The following is a 21,321-nucleotide window of genomic DNA, read 5'->3' on the forward strand; positions in this document are numbered from 1 at the left end:
CTTGTATTCGCTAGAATGAATGTTGTAGAATGGGTTTTTGGTAGGAGGCAAACGCCTCAGGAGCGGCTTCGGAAGGTGTGTGTGCCATATTAGCCATGCTTATCACGGCGAAGCTAATTTGCAATAGCATCAGCGAGCGCTAGAGAAAGCTCAGCGTGAACTTGATAGAGAGCGCCAAAAACTCGAGCAACAAGAGAAGAAGCTGATTGCAGATATTAAAAGGTCGGCGAAGGCTAATCAACTCGGTGCATGCAAGATTCAGGCCAAAGATTTGGTGCGGACGCGAAAGTATGAGGACATGCAGTTTGTATTGTCGGCCGAGTCATTTACTAACCATGCAATAGGTATATACAAAAGTTCTACCAGATGCGTACCCAACTGCAAGCCGTGTCATTAAGAATACAGGTGTGTCACATCCATATCGGGAGTTTATTTCAGGGTTAAACAACGATGTAGACTGTCAGAAGCAATGAACAAATGATGCAGAGCATGAAAGGAGCTACAAGGGTATGTTGATATCTGCCTATGGCGACTTGTGATCCAATCCTAATGTTGGTTAGTTGTTGGGCTCCATGAACCGTAGCATGAATCTGCCGGCACTGCAAAAGATCGCTATGGATTTTGAAAAGGAGAGCGATATCATGGACCAACGGCAAGAGATGATGGACGATGCTGTAGACGATGCCATGGAAGATGACGAAGGTGACAACAACTCATTAAGTCAAGACAGTTTTGGAATTGCTAACAACATCGTCTTACAGAGGAGAGCGAGGAGGTAGTTAATCAAGTCCTCGATGAGATTGGAATTGATCTATCTCAGGCGGTAAGGTCATAGAGTTAAGTAACGCAGAGATGCATATCCGCTGACTGTGGAGTTTAGCTTGGCGAAACTCCAAATGGACTCGGTGTGAAAGCCGCGGAGACAGAGCAAGAATCATTGCGGTTGTAATGGGTACGGCTGTTCCTCTACTGTACACGGTGCGATATCATTGGGTACGCGGCTATATACTGACTTGGCTGAGGCGAGACTTATTTGGCTTGTTAATCCTGATTTCTCATAGATGGCAAATATCGTATAAAGTTTTTGTTCCGTGTTCATTTAACTGTTGTTGCACGAGGACCTCATCAGTTGACAGCCATTATAGATCATTGAGCTGTACTGTTAATTTTGTTGTTCCCGCGGGTCCCTCTGCAGAGAGTTTGGAAATGTGTCTCTTTCTTTAATGCATCTTGTGTTGTATGTTATATTTTGTTAGTCATTCAGCTACAACCTCTCCTTCCACACGCATTGCAAGCTTTGTCTTACCACATACATTCCGAACTTGTCAAATAAACGGTGTCATAGTCCTTTGTCGTCAACCAACGGAAAGCCCTCAGCATCGCGGTTCGTCCATATGGACGACTAAATTAACGGGAAAGTCCACCACTGGAGAGTCTTGGAGAGCCTTGGAGAGTTTTGGAGCGCATTCGTACATTTCGTTCTGCGATTGTTGCTCCATCTCATGGAGCAAAGGGAATGGAGCGGTGGTGGGTGCTGTCGATATCAGGGTCTGCTGGCGGGACCGCGAGAATTGTTTTACGCCACCAAAAGCCCACCATGCCTTAGATCAGCGTCGGAGTTTCCTGTCGTCTTCTGTTGTGTGGAAGAAGTTGTTGATGGCTAACGCGTCGCGGATCATAATTGATGACGTGCGGACAAAGAAAATTGGGAATTTGCCTGGTCGTTCAATCTATCTCCTCTGGACACTGGCATATTCTCATAGCTGCTCTGGAAGCTTTAGGGGGCAAATCATTAACATGCCTACTGGTCTTGGGAGATATTCCAAAATATTTGTTTACAACTTCCGATTTGAACGCGATCCTCAGCCACACCGCCTAGTCTGCACTGCCACACGTCATGATGGTTGTGCCTGGCTAAAAATAACAAAGGTTGCTAATGTCTTAGCTGTCCTTCGAAACCGGCTGTAACTGTCCATTGCAAATGGGAATTAAGGCACAATATCCAAACTTTATTGCATTTATGCCAGCCGCAGCCCTAGCAACCTTCCTTCGACCACGACGCTTAGACACCTCTCTCAAAATATCGCGTCAACAGTGTATTCACTCGTTGAATCCTATAATCACACTCGCTGCAGCTATATAGCTAGAATTAATTCTAGTTGGCAAACTCGCCTACCTGTTGGTGTTAGACTCTTTCCGCTAGTCTTTTGGTGGGTCCTTATTTACTCGACTTATCAAAGTCTATTCCCGCGGCGCCGAGTAAAGCAATGGGATTCGGCGATTTTGATTTTCTTTGCGAGCGGGCGCCTGTTCCTCTATGCTCACTTATTGGACCTTATACTACCAGTGAAGACACTGGTATTGTTCTGAATGGTGTCGTCCCGTCATGCTATGCGCGTAGTATCGATGTCGCGAATACGGTTATTTTCCAGACTGGTACTGCGTTCATTAATATTGCTGCTCTTGGAATGGCTGCAATGATGGTTTTCAATATCAGATCGAAATATACTGCAGTTGGTAAGAAATCGTCGGAGAGGTGAACATCTTCGCACATCCTTGCTAATACAGAGTCAGGTCGCAAGGAGCTTCTTTCATTCTTCTATATTTATGCGGTTCTCACAGTCATTTCTCTTTGCGTCGACTGTGGTGTGGTTCCACCGGCCTCTCGTCCTTACCCATACTTTGTTTCCGTACAGAATGGCTTAACATCGGCGACTTGCTGGTGCTTGATGGTTAATGGTTTCGTAGGATTTCAGCTCTATGAGGATGGAACTAGACTGTCGCTATGGATACTTCGGCTCATTTCAGCTGGTGCCTTTGTCCTCTCCTTCGTGATTTCGATACTGACATTCCAAAGCTGGGGCGGTTTATCGCCAGAAGATACGACTGCACTTTTTGTCGTCCTATACATCGTCAACGCAGTCGTGCTGATAATATACGTAGTCTCCCAAATTTTACTCGTAGTTGGGACATTGGAAGATCTATGGCCTCTTGGGGATATTGCGTTCGGTGTCTTTTTCTTTGTCGTTGGTCAGATCCTGCTATACGTCTTCTCGAACCGCATATGCGAGGGCGTCAAGCACTACCTCGACGGCCTGTTCTTCGCGACACTGTGCAATCTGTTCGGTATCATGATGATCTACAAGTACTGGGATTCTATCACCAAGGAAGATCTCGAGTTCAGTGTCGGAGCTAAGCCGGCTGCGCCAGAGTCTAGCCCATGGGACGTTAAGGAGTATTACGACGAGGACAGACGTCCATATGTAAATGACGGATCGGAGTACACCGGATCATTTTACGCAATTAATCGCAACAGCAGCATGTATCACCTTTAGGTTTTTTAGGAGTACCTATGCTCAAAGGTGACTGAGGACATATTGGCACGAAGGAGGAGGACACGAACGCGCTTGGAATGGATATCGGAGTTTTTGGGATTCCAATAATTTTGTCACAACGGTTTGCGGCGAGCATTGTCTGTTGTCTTGCATGAATACGGGAGGGGTTTGAATAGGCGATTAGAACAATAAATAGGTAACCCTATTTTAGCAGATAGCCTACGACTGTGCGCTGACGGTTCACTTGAGTTTACGAATCGTTTCTAGTATGAATATGTCATAGAGTTAGAATTTGTACTAATATTGCTGTTTGGTGTTTTCGCTGTTCATACTTGTATATTTACATAATTTATGAGTAACATGCGAGGTACGAAAAAGTAGTCCAATTTGCCAATTGGCCGGTCCCTCGACTGGCAGGGTGATTGCATCTTACCCAACAGACAAAGTATTTCAGCAAAAGCTACCTTCGTACGAATTGTAAGTACATAATTAAAATTTGCCTAATAGCTACAAATATTACAAGTACAACCGAATTTGCCCACTTCCATTGCCCCGCTTTGTGACTTGTTCAAACCATCTCACTGACGTTCATAGGCATTTCATCAATCTGAGTACTGTAGTACTGCTCAATATCTCTGAGAATCGACACATCTTCAGACGTCACGAAATTGATAGCAACGCCTTTACGACCGAACCGACCTGATCGACCAATTCTATGAATATAATTTTCACGGTTCAGAGGTAAATCGTAATTTATGACCAGCGAAACTTGCTGAACGTCAATGCCGCGAGCCCAGACATCGGTTGATATAAGGACACGAGAATTTCCTTGTCTAAAATCTTGCATGATCGCATCTCGGTCCTTCTGTGGCATATCACCATGCATGGATGCGACGGTGAAATTGGCCTCCTTCATCTTTTCGGCAAGCCAATCAACTTTCCGTCGGGTATTGCAGAAAATAACTGCTTGTGTGATCGTCAACGTCTCGTAGAGATCGCAAAGTGTGTCAAACTTCCATTCCTCTTTTTCCACAGCAATGAAGTATTGCTTTAATCCTTCTAACGTCAACTCGTCACGCTTGACCAAGATTCTCACCGGATCAGTAGTGAACTTATTAGTCATCTCGAGAACATCATATGGTAGAGTTGCCGATACCACGATAACTTGAGTGGAGGGCGGCAAATATCGGTAAACATCATAAATCTGGTCCTTAAAGCCACGATCAAGCAGCTCATCAGCTTCGTCGAGGATTAGCATTTTTATATGTCGAGTTCGAAGGTTTCGGCGTCTTATCATATCGGCCACACGGCCGGGGGTTCCTGAAACAACGTGCTGTCCAAAATCTAGCTTTCGAATATCCTCACCGATTGAAGTTCCTCCAATGCAGGCATGGCACTGAATGTTCATATAATTCCCTAGTGCAAGAACGACGTTTTGGATTTGGACCGCCAGTTCTCGAGTAGGACTGAGGACAAGAGCTAAAATGGGTTAAACAAAATTATTCGTCACAATCTGTAGTCTAATGCCAGGTACCTTGCGTTTCCCGTAATTTCGTATCGACAGTCTGTCCCTGGTTAGTCTAAGCTCAGAAGTCTACTGAAGTAATGTTGTACCTGTAGTAGTGAGATAGAAAATGTGGCCGTTTTGCCGGTACCAGATTGAGCTTGCGCGATGGTATCTAAAATAGATGATCAGACACCGACTGAGTCTGAGACGAGACATGATATACCTCTTCCTTTTAATATCTGCACGATGGCTCTACTTTGGACTGCACTAGGGGTCTCGTATCCATACGCATAGATTCCTCGTAATAGGTCCTCTATAATAGGATTATTAGATCTCAAACCCATCCCCTTGCGCTTATGGTCGTACCTTTCAAGCCCATAGACTCGACTTTAAAATGATTGAAAGTTAGCAGCCTCAATCGTAGATGAGGATGAATGCACGTACAAGTAGGGACACTAGACCGTCCGTCAATAAGATAAAAATTCAAACTAAAATTCAAGCCACATACACCTCGACATCTTTAGACGTCGCGAACTCCATCTGAGCTAAGACGGCCGAATGATTAGCATGCTATCTGCGAAAGACACGGTTGATCCACACTCACAATCTGCCTTCCGATCAAAACTCATTTTAATCCTCGTCTTGGAATCGATTTGAGCTTGCTGTCGGTGTTGGGAGACTTGTGGGACTGCCTAAATTAAGGTAGAGATGCAAACTATATAGTTTTGCTTATGTCTAGGTATCAGGTTTTGCTGCAAATTTTGGCCCAAACCCGCGTGGGTTCGCGTGGGAGGTTTGCTGCGAACATCGGTAGTTAACGCAGTCGCACCAATAATTTTCCCATTGTCTTCAGAACGGCCGAATATCATAACAGCCACGTGAGCATAGAGTCGAAAGGCAGGCTATTCGTACATTCTTTGAATATAGCTATACATAATGCTGTACGAGCTTGTCGGCATTGCTCGGGTCAGCACGATGCAGGAAGTTAGAGAGTAAGTTCTCACATTGCCACGGTTGAAGTATCAGGCATTGACAGGCGTATCCTAACTTCAATTCAATATTAGTATCATGCGCACGATGGGAGAAATTATTATTAAAACCGGAGGCGTGGTCCGACGAGTCGACTGGCTCGGCCGGCAATTCTTGCCAAACGTCGTTGGAAAGCACCAGCAGCTTCACTTCGCCGGCCATCACTTCACAATGCTTTTCGATTCAAGTATAAAGACCCAAAGGGATATATACGAACTGCTGCGGGTGGATGCTAGAATGGTCAGAGTGACACGGATAAATTGTGCTAAAAAGTAAGTGGAAGCTCAATGCGCCTAACAACTAAAACTGACGATATGGGGGCACAGCTTGAAAGAACTCGCGAAGTTCAAACAGAAACCAGGAATGGTTTAAGTCCAGTGTTAGATTGCGGAGTTTATCGTTATGAATTGTATATAGTATAGGGATGAGTTTGGGTACCCTCAGAATAGAATCGGAACTTTTGCCAATTTCATTGTATTATACACTAGGGGTTTTTTCTATCCCAAAACTTACGCCACGCGGACCGCGTCTTGTGCAACACTAAGCCGAGTTATACTCGCGAATGATAACCGGTACCGAACTCGGGGGAAGAGATCCAACTTCTGTGACAATCTTCTTGATATATTCCGGTGGCGTCAAGTCGTATAGGATGTTCAATAACTTGAGATTTGGTAGATCCCTCCAGTTCTTTAATGGTCCAGGCTTTGGCGTCGAATCTATGGATATATTCATCAATTCATCCGGAGAGCCTGGAGAAGCGTCAGTCCAGTTGTTATCTCACCAAGATTGATTCATACCCAGCTCGTTAAAAGTAACCGAGTCTAGTTGTACTCGATTGGAGAACTTAATACTTTCACAGCAGACAATGACCGGGATATTCTTTCGTTTGGCGCTCATCGCTACCAACGCAGTTCCAACCCTCGAATACAGCTGCCCGTTAGAAAGTACGGCATGTGCCCCTAGGAACACGCTGGTAATGTCATTAAGAACATATGATAGCCCGGAGATCAAAACATATTCGCACTTCAGACCCGCCCTAGCCAACCTGCGCACCATCTCCTTGCCTTCATAGAACGGCCGCGTATCCACTACCACGACACTGAACTCGATGCCCCGTAAATTCGCCTCCAAGAAGACTTGCTCAACCACTGCAGACCTGGAGAAAGCTAAAATAACGTCGCCGTTGCCGATATGTTTAACTGCTGACTGTACAATTACTCTATCCGCCACTTCAATCTTATCTCGAATGTAAGTCTCGATTTTTTCTATTAGTGACTCCCTAGCCTGGTCATCTGAAACATCGATGCTAACAACTGATATTTCTTGTTTAAGCCACCGAATAGCATTACCCATTGTTATACTTAGGGGTCGAGCCGTTATTAGGAAGTCAATTTGGCGGCTTAGGTGATTTGTCAGGTTTCGACTCAATGTAGTGCCGACTGGGGTTCGATAATCTTTGATAACCTAACTGAGTTGTTAGAGATCGATTGTAATGCGAAACATGAAGACCTACCGTCTGAAACGCGCGCAGAGTTGCTCGACACCTTGCGCTGGATCCAATAACGGTATAAGAAGCGAACTGAAGCGTAAGCGCCAAGATTACAGGATGGATATCTTTAGCAGCGTCCGCAGTTCCAGACCTTCTAGTGATCTCTAGATGCTTGAACAGCCCCACCCTTTTGTCGAGAATATCAGATCCGTGAATGGCTGTGCTCTGAGCCGTCAATGACGAAATCGCGCTGCTAACGGTAGCATTTACTACGCTGTTGGACGATCCTCCACCTACACTGCTAGCATTGCTGGTCCCACTGGCTGCTCTGCTTTGTTTAGCCTGAGATTGAGCTCGCGCCTGCGCGATTGCTTCTTGAGGGAGGTGGCTGGATTTTCCCAGTTCGGATACTTTAGCAGCCCTTCGCGCGGCCTTCTCTGCCTTCCGCTGTGCTTTGGTTTCTTGAGCCCCAGCGCTATTCTTGTCCTTCCCTTTCTGCTGCTGAGCCTTAGTCGTTTGGGTCCCTAGAGGGACTGCGGCTGGTTTGGCAGATGCTTCCGGCATGATCGAAAGTGAAACCGTCAATTAAGTGCCGCGACAACTTAAGACTGGATTGGCTAGACTTCAAGCACTAGTGCCAGACAGTGTCGGAAATCAGGGCCAGATCAATCGAGATATGCGAAGTATTTCCCTGGCTTTCGCGTTACTCATCTGAATCCGCTTAGGCCGGGTAGCTCGACAATTTATTTGATGTTACCCGGTTCTTTAGTTCTTTCATATGGGATCCAATCAGCAGCAAGTAATCCCGACTACAGATCTGCGGCTTGCACGATCAGGCCCCCGATACGTATAATTAGCATTACAACAAGAAGTAGGCACTTGGTCATATATAGGTACAATGGCTCCTTCAATTCTAAGTTATATGGCTCTGGGTACGTGTCGGTTTGTTGTCGGTCCTTCCTGGCATATGAATAGGCAGCTAACAACTATAGGTGCTTTCGTCCGATACTTTCATTACGGCCTTACTGGACGAAAGATTTACACGGACGGCATCCCACTATTCCTCTACACTACTGGGTGGACAGCCATCTGCTGTGGCGCGTTGGGCTATGGTATCAACACGCTTGCTGAGACCAAGAAACAGGCGTTGGAGCGCAAATCTGCGGCGACTGTGGATGTATAAGTTAAAGGCTGCAGTAGCAACGGCAACTTGATACGAGGGGATTTCGAGTTCACAGTCATATGTAGTCTTTGTGCATGGAAAATAGATCAAGATATAGATGAGCAATTTACTTGACACAGCGGCGCAGGATGGTTAATTGGTTGGATGAATCTGGAACGAAAGTGAATCGACGCACAGCAAAGATATAATGCTCGGATACTATCCATATGTCGTTTAGACGCGGCCAGAAATTAATGCGATACTGTACATAATGCATGCTTTGCTTGTACAAAGTCAACTCTGACTCAGCTTCTCATAGTTAATCTTCTCAAGGATGGTGCCAGCACCCTGAGACAACAACTGATTTGCAAGGTCTTTACCCAGCGTTTCTGCCTCTTCTTCAGTAGTAATCATTCTTGACAATTTGCTTAGCGCGGCCTCGTTTCCATCAACGCTAGTAATGCATGCTTCAATGATAAGGACACCATCGGAAGATATGTTAGACTCGACACCGAGAGGAACAGAGCAGCCACCTTCGAGAGACCTCATCAAACTCCTTTCCGCGGTACACACAAGTGTAGTTGGAATATCTCTGATTTTATCGAGAAGGCTCTGTGTGAACCCGTCGCCCTTCTTAATCTCGACACCTAGCGCACCTTGACCGACTGCGTAGAGCATATCCGGTGACGAGAGATACTGCGTAATTTTATAGCCGAAATCAAGTCGTAGAAGTCCAGCGGCCGCCAGGATTAAACAAGTATAGCCCTGCTCTGGATCTTCCAATTTAGCTAATCGAGTATTGCTAAACGAGTCAGCCAGCAAATTATCATTAATACAGACTTTGCACATACATATTTCCTCTCACAACTTTGAATTGAAATTGTGGGAATCGACGCCGCAGCTGTGCCGTCCGCCGAACAGACGATGTCCCGATAACGCTACCTGATGGCAATTCTGACAGAGACTTATATGCCAGATCCGATCGGACTACCAGCGCGTCTCGGGGGTCTAGATTGCGATAAGTCAGCACAAGTCACGTTGAAATTCATATATAGCAATTACCTGCTCTGTCAAGGACAGCACCAATCTTGAATTCGTCGGGAAGGTTGGTGGGTACGTCTTTAGCAGTTAGCCGCAATTAATCGAAGATCGTCCTATATCATACTATATAATACCTTTAAGCGAGTGTACGATCATATCAATTGACTCAGGTCCAGTAGATACCAGTAGCTCCTCGAGTTCCGATGTCCACAAAGACTTCCCCCCAAACGAATACAGCGGCATATTCTGCACATTATCACCCAGGGTAGTCTTGGTGACAATCTCAAAGTTGTACTGCGGAAACTGCTCCTTCAGAGATGCCGCTACAATCTCCGTCTGGGCAACAGCCAATTTCGATGTTCTCGAGCCTAGTCTTATTGTCCTTGACATATTAGTCGCCAATGGCACAGCAAAGATCTGCCGACCTAATTGATGTGTTGTAACAGTAAAATACTGAAATTTATATCGGCCGCGACAGCGCCACACTTACGAAGCCACAAATCTCGCCAAATTGGTATCATACATACCCTATCGCTGCATAACAAGTAGGCTGGTGTGGTGTATGAAATTCGGGTTAGTCTGCGTGACCCAGTTAAGAGCAGAAGAATCGCGGACCCGAACTCAACCTCATCAGGAGGAACTCAGCGAATGCATATACTGAATTCGCGTCTTGCTCGAATCCAAAACAGGGAGCCGACAGGATAATTTTCGCACTTCTACTTGATCCACTTTGAAGATCAGCTTCATTTCGCTTTACGACTTCCTCGAATGTCTTCCCATAAGAATATTCTAACGGCAACTACTAGACTGGCTGCTGTCAGGTCAAGATCGTCTGCCGCTACGAGATCAGCTGCGCGTGTTCCACTTTTGCACTCTAGACTCTATTCAAAACCGACGCCAAAGACCGTCCTTTGGCAGCGATCTACCGTCCGTCAGACTGCGCCAACTTCAAGCCTGTTAAGCGTGAGCGTCACCTGTCGTCGCAATTATGTTAGCAGCAAAGACGAAGAAACACCGGAAGGTATGATCTCGGTGTAAGTCGTGCTCCGGAGGATTATAGTTAATTTACGGTCGTAGGATTGAGATATACAGAGGAACATGAGTGGCTGGCTCTCGAAGACGGAAATCTCGGTAGGTTGATATGAGCTTGTAAGGTTCCAACTAACATGATCATAGCTGTTATTGGCATCACGGCTTATGCGTCCAAGGCGCTGGGCGACGTCGTCTATGTGGAGCTTCCAACTGTCGGTGCTAGCGTAGTTGCGGGTGAACCCATTGGTGCTGTTGAGTCGGTTAAGTCCGCTAGCGATATATATTCTCCGGTATCCGGAGAAATTATTGAGGTCAACGAGCAATTGGATAAGAAGCCTGGCCTCGTGAACGCTGAGCCCTATAGAAGAGGTATGAGATTTTTCTTAATTGGACGATTTGGATCGCTATTGAAGGGTGATGGTGCTGACGGACAAATCGTAGGGTGGATCTGCAAGATTCTGATTAAAGACACGAACGAGTTGGAGTCAATGATGGATAACAACGGGTACGAAACATTCATTGCATCATCATAGAATATTACGCTGTGAAGTACTCTGATGCACGTTCAAGGTTTGTCCATGACGCAGAAAATCTGGACTTAAATATAAGCAAGCAATGTATAATCTGAATAGAATTGTACAAGTACTTGTAACAGAGAAATACCTTCATTCTCACATGCCGTAAAACACAAGGAGGAGAATGAGCAGAAACATATATACAAGTTCAAAGGGGATTGGTACTAAATCAACTAACAATTTATCTTTCCAATGCAAGATTACTATCTGTCCTACACCATATTCGCAAGATACTCCATTTTACAAAACCAATAATTTATCTCCAAAGCCTGTAAACCGTAAACTGATATACTGTATTGTCTAAACCTCCACGTGACTTCCTGCGAGCACACCCTCTAAATCAAACTTTGAGATCATGTTGAAATTGCTCCTTGAATCCTTATGTAAGCGAGAGAAATATCTCAACGATTCCTCGGCGTGACTCATCTGTTTGGCCCGCTCATTCTTCTGAGTTGCCTGCTCGTCTAGCATCTGCTGGAACGCACTTCTCAAATCCTCTGATGGGTATTTCAGGACCTTTCTGCACTCGCTTGCAATCCTGTCCGAATTTGCGTGAATATAGTCAACGCTCTCCAATTCTCGTTTCAATTTCTTGGCAAGCTTTCTCGGAACGACATTTGGTATATCCGAAATAACGTACACGGCCCCGCATAAGAGAACAAGTCCAAGTGCAGGAACCACCCACTTTCGGAGATTTCGTAATCCTATTATCGACGATGCGTTAACAACTCCGCCTACCACCGCAGATGGTAGTCCCAACACTCCCGTGCCGGCGACGGTGGCAATAGTCATTGACATTCCCAATCCAGAAACCTTTTCCTTCTGTTCTAAGTCGATATAGTCTGTGAACTCAATCGGAGCTGACACTGATCCACGAGCAAGGAGATCTTTCCTTCGAGAAAACATTAGACCATTGTTGAAGATCTTCTCTGTGTAGTACGCAGTACCCTGGAAATGCCGCAATCCCAGATTTTTCAAAACGTTGTAGCCGCTCGTTGTTCTTTTCCTAGCGAATTCCTCGCATTCAACCACGCTCTGTTGGATCGAGTGTAACATTGCGTCCCGAGTATCCGCGGCATAAGAATACACGGAGAAGATTCCAGGATATTCAACATATGTCTTAGCACCGATCTCAGCGATAACATGCTCTAGTTTATATCTTGTGTGCTCGTAGACGGAGGCGACTAACTTTTCGATACTAGCATCAACGTCCTCCGAAATCTTCACGCTGTTCTGCAGAGTGGCTTCGTAAGCCGGTGCTATACGAGCTAACTCGTCTTTAAGTCGCTGTACTTCGTTTTGCGACAATTCCTCGTTGTATGAGGCTAGGGCTTCGAGATCTCCCAGAACATTTAACAAGTATGTCTTAGCAGGAGCTAACTTCGATATCGCGCGCTTCTCCAGGACAAAGTTGCGCAGGCATCGCTCCAGACGTTCAAAGTCAACCGCATCGTCGTCATTATTGGGACCACCATTGCCGTTATCTCCATTATCGTCACCATCATCGTTGTCATCAGGTTCTGGTATGCGAACTTTGTTCGAGCTGACAAAATGCACTAAATCATCCGAGTCATCGTACGTCCTTGGCGAAAGTTTTGAAACTTGCTCCAAAATCAGCCGGGAGCATCTATTCTTGTCACGAATATTGTCAAACCTGTTGACAACAATGAATATAAATGCCTTCTCATGTGCCGCATTCCAAATGAACTCTTTCGCCGATAAGGTGAAGTGATTCTCAGCACTGACAACGAAAACTACGACGTCAATCTCTTCCTGTCGCGCAAAAACTGCAGTAGTCTGCATGGAATCCATATTAAGGCCCGGTGCGTCGATAAGTGCTATATCGACAACGCCATTTCGTAACAAGCTCTGCTCTGGCGGACGTTTATCATCGACATAGACCTTAAGGAGCATGTAAATTTCAGGACTCAGGGCTAGACGCTCAAGCTGTGAAAGAGGAAACACATCGTACGTTCGTTCGTCATGTCTGTTGTATGTTGATCCATGAGGAATCGCATGGACTTCCTCGACGCCATTATTGATTTGAGCATCCAAAACTTCACAGAATACGTTTGTACACGGCTGTTGATCCTCTGGTAGTACATTGCGGCGAAGCAATGCGTTACAAAAGGTCGACTTTCCTGCGTTCAAATCACCGGTGACCAGGACCTTAGATGCAGTGTCCTCGATACGCTCACGTAGCGAAAGTAGATGCTTGAGAGCTTGCGAAATCTTTCCATCAAGTAAGGAAGCAATTGCAGACTTTTCAAGACTCTGAACCAGCTCAACTGGCGAGACAGCGCCGAGTTTGAGATCGAGTTTGAGAACATTGAACTCATGGGACAACTGCGAGCTCATTAACCGAGGCACTTCAGAGGACGGCGACGGGGAGACCAGGGTTGACTTGTCCTGATTGGAAGATGGGAATGGTAGGTCAGTGGCGACACGTCGGAGATGTGACGGACGATCTGACGTCGACGTAGGGGGAGTCAACTTCTCGACCGCACCATTTCCTGGGCTGAAAGCGGGATATTGAGCGGGCCATTCACGATTTGTAGACTGTAGTTCCTTAAGTATGTTCATAACAGTCGTAATGGCACGAGCAAGCGCTGCCCTGTTTTCATTGTAGTGGAGCTGCTGGACCTGAAATTGAAGGAGTCGCTGCGTATTTTCTACATACCGTCGTTAACAACGCGTCTCGGAAGCGTCTTCTCCACAAATCGACAAACCTTCACTTCCACCACTTAACATTGTACCAGGAACTGATGGCAAAGGCATGGTATTACGAGAAACGAGTGTAGGTCTCTCTGGCTCCTCTTCCGAGTACACTGACGCTCCATAACCAGAATCAAGTGCCGAGACGTAAACTTCCCGGTTCGTCGAACGTCGATTAGACGGACCGGGAAGGTCGTCCAGGTCAAAATACGAAGACGACATGGTCGCTTCGTACGAAAAGGCAATATGCGTATCAGAAGCAGATGAGAACGCGTGAGTCGGAGTATATAAGCGGATGTGAAGTGTCGGAAAAGATGTTCACCTTCGAGTTGGGACGTTGGACCTACCGAGGTCATGAGGTAAGGATCGAATACCAGGGTATAGGGCTACAGACACGCCTAAGTCCGCCTGGGCAAGCAATTGTACTATTTTGACCCAAAATTAGCTGATCAATTTCGGCGGCCCGGGTTAGGAGCCCCGTAGTACTTTATCTTCGGCAGCGCGATGACGTGTTATGAAGCTGTAACGGCCGTGAATGCTGATAGCGCAGTCCTCCGCAAGTCAGCTGGCACAAAATCGTGTATCACTAGGAAATGAATGTAGTAGAGTGGGTATTTGGGAAGCGAGTGACTCCCCAGGAGCGCCTTCGAAAGGTGAGTTCAATTTGAAGTTGATAGCGGACAACAAACCTTACGATATTCAGCATCAACGGGCCTTGGAGAAGGCACAAAGGGAACTTGACCGAGAGCGGCAGAAGCTTGAGCAGCAGGAGAAGAAGCTTATATCTGAGATCAAGAAGTCCGCAAAGAGTAATCAAATTGGTGCTTGTAAGATCCAGGCTAAAGATCTTGTGCGCACTAGGAAGTGCGCATTCATGTCGATTGCTTGAAGTGTGTGTTGAGTAACTGACCGACTACTCGACAGGTATATTCAGAAGTTCTACCAGATGAAGACACAGCTCCAGGCCGTATCGTTGAGGATACAAGTCCGTATTAATTGCACTGTTCTAATCTCTCTTCTAACCTAGGCCTTTAGACCGTGCGAAGTAACGAGCAAATGATGCACAGTATGAAGGGCGCTACTAGGGTGCGTATATCTGTACCTGTTGCAACATGACAAATTTGGCGCTAATTGTCCTGTCTGCATAGCTCTTGGGTTCGATGAACCGAAGCATGAATCTTCCAGCTTTGCAGAGGATAGCGATGGACTTTGAGCGAGAAAGCGATATGATGGATCAGCGACAAGAGATGATGGACGATGCAATAGATGATGCAATGGAAGATGAAGAAGGTTTGTTTGTTTCTTACGTAGAGTTAACAACCATCTAACGGATGTATTGCAGAGGAGAGCGATGAAATCGTCAACCAGGTCCTGGATGAGATTGGAATCGATCTGGCTAGCCAGGTACGACAGGCAATAAATTTTGTCTTCTTTTGTTAGTGACTAACCTCAGGAACAGTTGGGCGAGACCCCTTCGTCAATTGGAGTAGGTGCCCAGCGGGAAAGTGAACTGGAGGCTCAGTTTCTAAAGTAATGTACAATACTCAGTTTATGCCACTGTAATATAAGAAATGTATGGTTATTGTTCTGTGCTCTTGTCAGCCAATAGATACATCCTGTGAGCGATCATATTATTCCGACCATAGTCTCTGTCTCTGTCATACTCCTTCAATTTTAGCAGATTCTCTTTACTTTGCTATTCTATACATGCTCAGTTCAGTACGCTTGCGATACGTTCCTTTGTGACGTGTAGTATGTCCGTGCATGGAAATTAGCTGTGTCGTTGTGATCTACATGGTCCTAGAATGATGCCGACTGTGGCAGTTATTTTGTTTGGAATCGTAGAAGGATAGTACGGCACAGAACTACATGCACATATTATAGTCTTATCGTACGTACAGGTTTATGTCGTAGACTGGGATGCACAATCTTTTTGATCTAGTATCCTCTTGTTGGGATTATTTGTAATAAAATATACAATAGTTTACAAAATCATGAAGCAAAAGATTGAACGTTATTGAGATGTGATTTCATCAAATACAATTTCGGACGAGATGGAGTACCCCAAATGCCAAAAATTGTTCGCCATGTCCGTAGCGCTTCGTTTTATATCGTACAACCATTAGGAAATATACAGAACGATGTAACATATCGGACTAATTATAGTACATTCTAGAGCTTCCTTCACATCGTGGAGATTGGATATCATGCGCGAACCGTAGCTCTTGTTGGCTCATGAGTCCTGACTATCGATATCGTAATTTAACGTCCCCATTTACTAGCCAAAAGTCTTCAATGCCATGGCTCCTTTGTAATGAGTATGTTCGCAATCACCAACACGCATTCTAGTGGTTTCTGGAAGCTTGATGTCTAGATTGCGATATGGCTGGAAACGCCGAAGTAGAAAAAGGTGACGATGATGACCCTGTTAACTCGGATCGCTTCGGTGACGATGATGGTGGCTCGTTTGGCTGTAGTCGTTGCCTTGGATCGTCGTCGAGCGCATGCACATCGGCCATGGTCAAGCTAATTGTTGTCGCTTTACGGCGGAGCATATTTTATTCTAAAGATATGGAAAAATGCCGGACAAAATGATTATAGTCGCAGTTGTACAGGACGTTGGTTTAGGGGAACCGCAATTGTTTGGTTGGTCGAGTCCTGTAAGACGCTTGGATTCTTGAGGTACGATTACGAATGAACCCCCCGTTCCCGTTTTAACTCTTCGTTCAGTCAGGGACGTTCCTGTTATTGGTTGGCGGTGATACTCGCTATGGATCCTAAAGGTTGGTCCCGACAATCGTACCCGGCAACTGTTTATACAGATTACGGTATTTTTTGTTGCTCACTAGAAACTTGATAATGTGCTAACCCTTAGGCACCATATAACATTTGTGGGCATATATGTACGAGAGATAGGCTCGGGACTGCGCGCCGCGTTGTGGTATTGTACCATCTGCGGGCGTCAAGCTGAGTTTGTCTGATTAACCTTAGTTGGTCCTAATCGCTCGCTCGCCGCTCTTAGTAACCCGATATGAGCTCAATAATTAAAAGGTCCTTCAGCAAATAAATTCTCTGCTACAGTCGGTCTTTAGTCGAGCGAGCACCTGTTCACAAGCTTTTCAGTACTCGTCGCTATTGTTCACTGTCGAAGATTTCTGTGAATGGCTGGTCGGTTAATTATTCGTTGTGACTAGTTACGCCTCAATCTCCAGGCTTCATTGACGACATAATGTCGACATTGACATCTCCAACATCCTCGTCAACCCCGAGCACATCTTTCCCATTCCCATCGATATACTCCTTCCCGCCATTCTTCACGCGACAGCCAAACAGCCAAACTTGGACGTCGCAGCTATCGCTATGGAGTTCATTGATTTTAGCATATTGCAGGTATAACCGGATATGGAGAATAGATCTAAATACGGCGATCGAGTGGGATCTTTTCAATAACAGAGATATTAATCGTATGTTCCGTCGACGTGGTAATTACTAGCATAGTGTTGGGCCATGCTGAACAGCACTAGGATCACTGAAACTGGAGACGTGTAGGGAGATATTGGATAGCATGGTCAAGAATGGTGATGCGGAATGGGTGTCAGGGTCCGGAAGCAATCCGTCGAAGAACACGAGTGCCATAATATATTGGCGGAGACCGGAAGAGTGGGCGAATATCATTGCTGATTGGGTATGCGAGTGTGCGCAAGCATTCAGATCAATGCTAATGGGAGGATAGATTGATTCGACGGGACAGAAAAACGCTATTCTGACTTTGTACGAAATTGCCGAGGGCGATCTGTCGTATTCCCAAGGTATGGAATTGGTGTAGGAGTTATTACAATGGCCGCGACACACGACTGATAGTGTCGCTGTTTATAGATTTCAGAGGAATAGATCCTACAATCCTGCGGAAGGCGCTCGACGTTCTAATCCGGAGAGGACAGGCGCAAATAATGAAATCTGCAGACGGAGAAGAAGCCGGTGTTAAGTTTTTCGGAAGCCAATAACAAGAATCAGATATTTGGGTGTGCATCGGAAATATCGGCGCGAATTGGACATTTTGGGTATGGTGTTGTCCTGCCATACGGTTTTGTCTAGTGTGACCTAATAATGGTAATTAGGTAGTGATAAATTAATACATTATCATGCACCGTAATGGAACCAATCAAAATTAAACTGGAGAGTGAACGATAAATCCCGCTGCCATGCCATTAAGCTAATCCTCCGCTACTAACGAAAACTCGTTATCAAACTTCACTTCCATTCGTAGGACGCCAGTCAAGATCCATTCCGTGCTGAAAATATAAGCGTCATTGCCCTCGCTTTCAGCGTACTTTAGGAAATTGTCAAAATAAACATTTTCCTCTGTTGATGAAATCAAAATCATTGGGTGTTTTGGCGATACGATATATTTCTTCGCCCTCGGGTTTCTGATTAGATGACACTGTCCACCGTTCGCTTCGATAACATGTCGGATGACTTCGTAACCACCCTTGATACCTGGAGTAACATTGATCCCCATATTATGGAACGGCCCAGCTTTTCGTTCCTTAGCGCGCTTGAGCGACTCAGCAAGGACACACTTATTGCGCTCCTCGCCTTCTGGGTCATGCAAGATGTAGTCGTTGACATGCAGCATCTTATTCTCCTTCGAACAATGAGTTATAAAATCGGTGTTGATTACAACAGGCGCTCTTGGCAGCGCACACAAAAATTTCTCCGTTCTGCTGATCTTAGGGGAGGCCACATGCGTAGCCACATCTGGTGATTCGACAATCTCGATGCCCAAGTTGTATAATCGCTGTAAAGGATTTCAGTACAATGTTGTACTCGTAAACGACAGTATGAATACGCACCTGCAGGTCGCCTGGAGTTAACGTACCAGTGTATCCTGTCAACATGACTCTCATGACAATGTTTGTTGTAGCAACTTTGCTCTTCTTCTTCGACCTAGTTCTGCATCGTCAGTACTAACGGCGGTACGTCGCATTGGGTTGACTTACGCGGCCGCATCCTCAGGCTCATGAGTATCACCTTTTCTCTTCTTGCTCGCAACCCGTAGCTCTTGACTGCCCTTGTCTTCCATCGGCAATGATGGCAGACTGCTCTTCTTCTTTTGCCTCTCAAAATCATTAAGATCGATCATATCATCCTTCAGTTTCACCGCAGCCTTCTCTTTCGCGCGCCTCCCCCCGCTTGAAGTCACAGACACTGGACTATCAACAGCCGATGTTGCGGAAAGTGCCTTTGATTTCGTGGAAGGTCTAACGGGAGTCTCAACCGAACTTCTTGACATTGATCTAACGGTGGCTGAGGAATTCTCCTTCGCATTCTTGGATACCGTATTTTTCTCAGGTTCTCTGTTATCAGACTTCACAGGTTCTTTATTACCGACATTGTTCTGACTTATCTGTGCAAAACGTCTCTCATCAGCATCTTTTGATGCCGACAGTGACTCCTTCGCAGACGAAAATTCTTCGCGATCACAGAGATCCTCGGAGGCGTCAGTAGCATCGCCATCCTCATTCGCATAAAAGGACTTTAGCTCATGCATATCCAACCGTGTCTGACCGATAACCTCTACCAAATTTGTCATCCGTGGGAAGTGTGAATACCGCGGAAGCGTCACGCTTTGGACTTGCCATTTCGCGTAAGTTTCTTCGAGCCAAAGGTGATTAACAACATGGCAATTCCAATCCCGTGCAGCTGTATATTTCTCACCGGAGGGCCTATCGAAATTATTAGTCTCTGATAAGCAATAGACCACGTATGGTAAGGTTTTTCATACTTAGCGGTGATCAAATGCGTGTTAGTCGTCTTCAGAGCCTTCGTATAAGTAGCACCACACGCCTCGATAAGCTTTTCCAGATAATGTCGTGAATCACCGTTGTATCCAGAAATACAAATCAAGTAATTCTCCATTCCTTTAATCTTTTCATTGGGAATTGGATAATGTAGTAAATGCTTCATAGAAGAAGCCCACTCATCGTGAGCAAACATCCAATATAACCAGGTCAAATTTCCAACAAACAGACGCATTCGGCAAGCCTACTTTAGTTAATCATGTAGGCAGCAGCATCTACACCCATAGGCGTACCTTCATATAATCCTCTCCAGCTCTATAACAGCCTACATAAACATTGGCTTCATCGAGACTGTCTGTAACGGATCCGCCAGCAATCTCAATTATAACGCGGATGGTGTTCGATGACCGTTCAGATAAATTTAGGTCGCTACCAATAAAGAATCTTTTTTCCTTGAAAATGGAGTTTCTAGGCTGTGGCGGATTAATCTTGTCATTGATGTATGCCGAATGAATAAACGTGTGATCCAATTTGGCTCCCACCAACGGCTTTCCTGAGTTTGCTTCGGCCAGAATTTTAGGATTGGGGAACAGATATGGGCCCTCGTCAATGCGACGATGCAGCTTGAGACAGTCGTCAATCCTATTATACGATCAGCTAACATGAAATATCGTAACGAAAGCAACTCATACCAATGGGGAAGTACAATCTTGCAAGCCTTGCGTTCGAGGGCCGCGGTTTTGCACGACGCCTGATCCACCGTCAGTAAATTGATGGCGCTCAAACAGACAATAATAGCTATAGTTTGCTTACTTCGTCCATGCTCAACGCAATAACGTGAGTAGTGAAACGTGTCAGTGATTCGGACCACTGCCCTCCTAGCGCGCGCACTCCGCCATACAAGGCTTCACGGTCGCCTTGCGGCAGCCCTGTGACGAAAATATTTACATCTGAAAAGAAAAACTTTGGGTTTGGCGAGTACAGTCGCAAGGGCGCAGTCCTTCCGTGACTAACGGACTTGTATACCCACAGTGGCTTGACGACGTTGATCATCCGTTGCTCAGCATCAGGATACTCCGGAAAGTCGATTGTGTTGGATATGATATGGGTTACATTCGAAAGATCCAAAACTTTCCGACTGCGGTCTGTAATATACTCCGTCTCAACAGCATCACCCTTTTCCAATAGATTGGAGAGCTACAATCACTGTATCAGCAAGTAGAACGGGTTGATTGTTGGACATAAAGTCAAATAGGAAACACGTACGATGCTATACTCCTCATCGTCTAACGACCCATCCTTCACAATATGATATACAACGCTCTTAAAAAGTTTCGAGCGAGGCTCCAATGCCGCCTTTTTCTCATTCGAATAAGGCGAGGAGAGGAAGCTGCTCTTGGTTGTGCCATTCATTTGTCGTGTGGTGCTGTTCTCCTACGCGTCGGCAATTGTTGTATTGCTTAGGGGTAACGCGGGATTGAACTAAACGACAAATAGTTATCCAAATTCTATAACCGATTATTCAAGAATTTGTTTTGATGGGAACTTCAGCTTGGCACGTATTGTTGCTGCCGGATCTCCTGCATTGATGCCGGATATCCTAGGCGCGTCACCTACAGCACGGACATGGCGGCC

At 45.6% G+C, this 21,321-nt stretch overlaps 12 protein-coding genes across 12 annotated transcripts; 7 read left to right on the top strand and 5 right to left on the bottom strand.

Moving 5' to 3' along the window:
- Nucleotides 1–15: 15 nt before the first annotated feature.
- On the top strand, nt 16–1,089 carry POJ06DRAFT_285008 (Snf7 family; the record flags this gene model as incomplete). The annotated part of the gene is made up of 6 exons (XM_056190184.1): nt 16–75; nt 128–288; nt 345–405; nt 457–507; nt 561–702; nt 762–1,089. The coding sequence occupies 6 exons, from the start codon at nt 16–18 to the stop codon at nt 833–835; spliced, it is 549 nt and encodes a 182-aa protein (XP_056047526.1). The 3' UTR covers nt 836–1,089.
- A 989-nt stretch (nt 1,090–2,078) lies between these two features.
- Nucleotides 2,079–3,714, top strand: POJ06DRAFT_217757 (chitin synthase III catalytic subunit). Its single transcript, XM_056185563.1, has 2 exons — nt 2,079–2,517; nt 2,575–3,714. The coding sequence occupies exons 1-2, from the start codon at nt 2,268–2,270 to the stop codon at nt 3,333–3,335; spliced, it is 1,011 nt and encodes a 336-aa protein (XP_056047527.1). The 5' UTR covers nt 2,079–2,267; the 3' UTR covers nt 3,336–3,714.
- On the bottom strand, nt 3,620–5,627 carry POJ06DRAFT_11950 (P-loop containing nucleoside triphosphate hydrolase protein). The gene is made up of 7 exons (XM_056184220.1): nt 5,447–5,627; nt 5,351–5,387; nt 5,209–5,297; nt 5,066–5,155; nt 4,950–5,014; nt 4,870–4,900; nt 3,620–4,814 (listed from the first exon to the last, which is right to left on the bottom strand). The coding sequence occupies exons 1-7, from the start codon at nt 5,469–5,471 to the stop codon at nt 3,904–3,906; spliced, it is 1,248 nt and encodes a 415-aa protein (XP_056047528.1). The 5' UTR covers nt 5,472–5,627; the 3' UTR covers nt 3,620–3,903.
- Nucleotides 5,628–5,641: 14 nt separating this feature from the next.
- On the top strand, nt 5,642–6,343 carry POJ06DRAFT_243489 (uncharacterized protein). The gene is made up of 3 exons (XM_056186370.1): nt 5,642–5,834; nt 5,907–6,143; nt 6,198–6,343. Exons 1-3 carry the CDS (start codon nt 5,779–5,781, stop codon nt 6,241–6,243), a joined length of 339 nt encoding a protein of 112 aa, XP_056047529.1. The 5' UTR covers nt 5,642–5,778; the 3' UTR covers nt 6,244–6,343.
- On the bottom strand, nt 6,280–8,061 carry POJ06DRAFT_12034 (initiation factor 2 subunit family-domain-containing protein). Its single transcript, XM_056184238.1, has 3 exons — nt 7,385–8,061; nt 6,669–7,335; nt 6,280–6,620 (listed from the first exon to the last, which is right to left on the bottom strand). Exons 1-3 carry the CDS (start codon nt 7,922–7,924, stop codon nt 6,412–6,414), a joined length of 1,416 nt encoding a protein of 471 aa, XP_056047530.1. The 5' UTR covers nt 7,925–8,061; the 3' UTR covers nt 6,280–6,411.
- Nucleotides 8,062–8,258: 197 nt separating this feature from the next.
- On the top strand, nt 8,259–8,543 carry POJ06DRAFT_264908 (uncharacterized protein; the record flags this gene model as incomplete). The annotated part of the gene is made up of 2 exons (XM_056189032.1): nt 8,259–8,292; nt 8,353–8,543. 2 exons carry the CDS (start codon nt 8,259–8,261, stop codon nt 8,541–8,543), a joined length of 225 nt encoding a protein of 74 aa, XP_056047531.1.
- A 273-nt stretch (nt 8,544–8,816) lies between these two features.
- On the bottom strand, nt 8,817–9,953 carry POJ06DRAFT_235055 (porphobilinogen deaminase, dipyromethane cofactor binding domain-containing protein; the record flags this gene model as incomplete). The annotated part of the gene is made up of 4 exons (XM_056185815.1): nt 8,817–9,324; nt 9,374–9,530; nt 9,585–9,641; nt 9,698–9,953. 4 exons carry the CDS (start codon nt 9,951–9,953, stop codon nt 8,817–8,819), a joined length of 978 nt encoding a protein of 325 aa, XP_056047532.1.
- A 189-nt stretch (nt 9,954–10,142) lies between these two features.
- POJ06DRAFT_12021 (glycine cleavage H-protein-domain-containing protein) lies at nt 10,143–11,299 on the top strand. Its single transcript, XM_056184234.1, has 4 exons — nt 10,143–10,584; nt 10,641–10,694; nt 10,740–10,964; nt 11,037–11,299. Exons 1-4 carry the CDS (start codon nt 10,332–10,334, stop codon nt 11,126–11,128), a joined length of 624 nt encoding a protein of 207 aa, XP_056047533.1. The 5' UTR covers nt 10,143–10,331; the 3' UTR covers nt 11,129–11,299.
- POJ06DRAFT_12012 (uncharacterized protein) lies at nt 11,300–14,217 on the bottom strand. Its single transcript, XM_056184231.1, has 2 exons — nt 13,900–14,217; nt 11,300–13,842 (listed from the first exon to the last, which is right to left on the bottom strand). Exons 1-2 carry the CDS (start codon nt 14,105–14,107, stop codon nt 11,471–11,473), a joined length of 2,580 nt encoding a protein of 859 aa, XP_056047534.1. The 5' UTR covers nt 14,108–14,217; the 3' UTR covers nt 11,300–11,470.
- A 10-nt stretch (nt 14,218–14,227) lies between these two features.
- POJ06DRAFT_243496 (Snf7 family) lies at nt 14,228–15,615 on the top strand. Its single transcript, XM_056186371.1, has 7 exons — nt 14,228–14,538; nt 14,589–14,749; nt 14,810–14,870; nt 14,921–14,971; nt 15,034–15,175; nt 15,228–15,289; nt 15,345–15,615. The coding sequence occupies exons 1-7, from the start codon at nt 14,479–14,481 to the stop codon at nt 15,417–15,419; spliced, it is 612 nt and encodes a 203-aa protein (XP_056047535.1). The 5' UTR covers nt 14,228–14,478; the 3' UTR covers nt 15,420–15,615.
- A 1,238-nt stretch (nt 15,616–16,853) lies between these two features.
- Nucleotides 16,854–18,143, top strand: POJ06DRAFT_12204 (ESCRT-II complex subunit-domain-containing protein). Its single transcript, XM_056184252.1, has 4 exons — nt 16,854–17,349; nt 17,410–17,570; nt 17,619–17,694; nt 17,762–18,143. Exons 1-4 carry the CDS (start codon nt 17,115–17,117, stop codon nt 17,887–17,889), a joined length of 600 nt encoding a protein of 199 aa, XP_056047536.1. The 5' UTR covers nt 16,854–17,114; the 3' UTR covers nt 17,890–18,143.
- Nucleotides 18,007–21,290, bottom strand: POJ06DRAFT_243509 (uncharacterized protein). The gene is made up of 8 exons (XM_056186372.1): nt 20,953–21,290; nt 20,500–20,883; nt 20,379–20,437; nt 19,980–20,328; nt 19,671–19,930; nt 18,886–19,611; nt 18,739–18,832; nt 18,007–18,683 (listed from the first exon to the last, which is right to left on the bottom strand). Exons 1-8 carry the CDS (start codon nt 21,097–21,099, stop codon nt 18,099–18,101), a joined length of 2,604 nt encoding a protein of 867 aa, XP_056047537.1. The 5' UTR covers nt 21,100–21,290; the 3' UTR covers nt 18,007–18,098.
- Between the last annotated feature and the right edge of the window lie 31 nt (nt 21,291–21,321).

The sequence above is a fragment of the Lipomyces tetrasporus genome, assembly GCF_029532465.1.
Source record: "Lipomyces tetrasporus strain NRRL Y-64009 chromosome Unknown POJ06scaffold_1, whole genome shotgun sequence".
NCBI classification, from domain to species: Eukaryota; Fungi; Ascomycota; class Lipomycetes; order Lipomycetales; family Lipomycetaceae; genus Lipomyces; species Lipomyces tetrasporus.

Coding starts and splice junctions, on each gene's coding strand:
- POJ06DRAFT_217757 (XM_056185563.1), top strand. CDS start 2,268: ATGGGATTCGGCGATTTTGATTTTCTTTGCGAGCGGGCGCCTGTTCCT. Junction 2,518..2,574: donor ATCGAAATATACTGCAGTTG/GTAAGAAATCGT, acceptor ATACAGAGTCAG/GTCGCAAGGAGCTTCTTTCA.
- POJ06DRAFT_11950 (XM_056184220.1), bottom strand. CDS start 5,471: ATGAGTTTTGATCGGAAGGCAGATT. Junction 5,388..5,446: donor TTTTGATCGGAAGGCAGATT/GTGAGTGTGGAT, acceptor CGGCCGTCTTAG/CTCAGATGGAGTTCGCGACG. Junction 5,015..5,065: donor GCAGATATTAAAAGGAAGAG/GTATATCATGTC, acceptor CATCTATTTTAG/ATACCATCGCGCAAGCTCAA.
- POJ06DRAFT_243489 (XM_056186370.1), top strand. CDS start 5,779: ATGCTGTACGAGCTTGTCGGCATTGCTCGGGTCAGCACGATGCAGGAA. Junction 5,835..5,906: donor ACGATGCAGGAAGTTAGAGA/GTAAGTTCTCAC, acceptor ATTCAATATTAG/TATCATGCGCACGATGGGAG. Junction 6,144..6,197: donor CGGATAAATTGTGCTAAAAA/GTAAGTGGAAGC, acceptor ATGGGGGCACAG/CTTGAAAGAACTCGCGAAGT.
- POJ06DRAFT_12034 (XM_056184238.1), bottom strand. CDS start 7,924: ATGCCGGAAGCATCTGCCAAACCAGCCGCAGTCCCTCTAGGGACCCAA. Junction 7,336..7,384: donor CTCTGCGCGCGTTTCAGACG/GTAGGTCTTCAT, acceptor CAACTCAGTTAG/GTTATCAAAGATTATCGAAC. Junction 6,621..6,668: donor GGTTACTTTTAACGAGCTGG/GTATGAATCAAT, acceptor ACGCTTCTCCAG/GCTCTCCGGATGAATTGATG.
- POJ06DRAFT_12021 (XM_056184234.1), top strand. CDS start 10,332: ATGTCTTCCCATAAGAATATTCTAACGGCAACTACTAGACTGGCTGCT. Junction 10,695..10,739: donor TCTCGAAGACGGAAATCTCG/GTAGGTTGATAT, acceptor ACATGATCATAG/CTGTTATTGGCATCACGGCT. Junction 10,965..11,036: donor CGCTGAGCCCTATAGAAGAG/GTATGAGATTTT, acceptor GACAAATCGTAG/GGTGGATCTGCAAGATTCTG.
- POJ06DRAFT_12012 (XM_056184231.1), bottom strand. CDS start 14,107: ATGTCGTCTTCGTATTTTGACCTGGACGACCTTCCCGGTCCGTCTAAT. Junction 13,843..13,899: donor GTTAAGTGGTGGAAGTGAAG/GTTTGTCGATTT, acceptor GACGGTATGTAG/AAAATACGCAGCGACTCCTT.
- POJ06DRAFT_243496 (XM_056186371.1), top strand. CDS start 14,479: ATGAATGTAGTAGAGTGGGTATTTGGGAAGCGAGTGACTCCCCAGGAG. Junction 14,972..15,033: donor GTATGAAGGGCGCTACTAGG/GTGCGTATATCT, acceptor CTGTCTGCATAG/CTCTTGGGTTCGATGAACCG. Junction 15,176..15,227: donor TGCAATGGAAGATGAAGAAG/GTTTGTTTGTTT, acceptor GATGTATTGCAG/AGGAGAGCGATGAAATCGTC.
- POJ06DRAFT_12204 (XM_056184252.1), top strand. CDS start 17,115: ATGTCGACATTGACATCTCCAACATCCTCGTCAACCCCGAGCACATCT. Junction 17,350..17,409: donor CAATAACAGAGATATTAATC/GTATGTTCCGTC, acceptor GAACAGCACTAG/GATCACTGAAACTGGAGACG. Junction 17,695..17,761: donor CGATCTGTCGTATTCCCAAG/GTATGGAATTGG, acceptor CGCTGTTTATAG/ATTTCAGAGGAATAGATCCT.
- POJ06DRAFT_243509 (XM_056186372.1), bottom strand. CDS start 21,099: ATGAATGGCACAACCAAGAGCAGCTTCCTCTCCTCGCCTTATTCGAAT. Junction 20,438..20,499: donor TTGCGTTGAGCATGGACGAA/GTAAGCAAACTA, acceptor ACGGTGGATCAG/GCGTCGTGCAAAACCGCGGC. Junction 18,684..18,738: donor TAACTCCAGGCGACCTGCAG/GTGCGTATTCAT, acceptor AATCCTTTACAG/CGATTATACAACTTGGGCAT.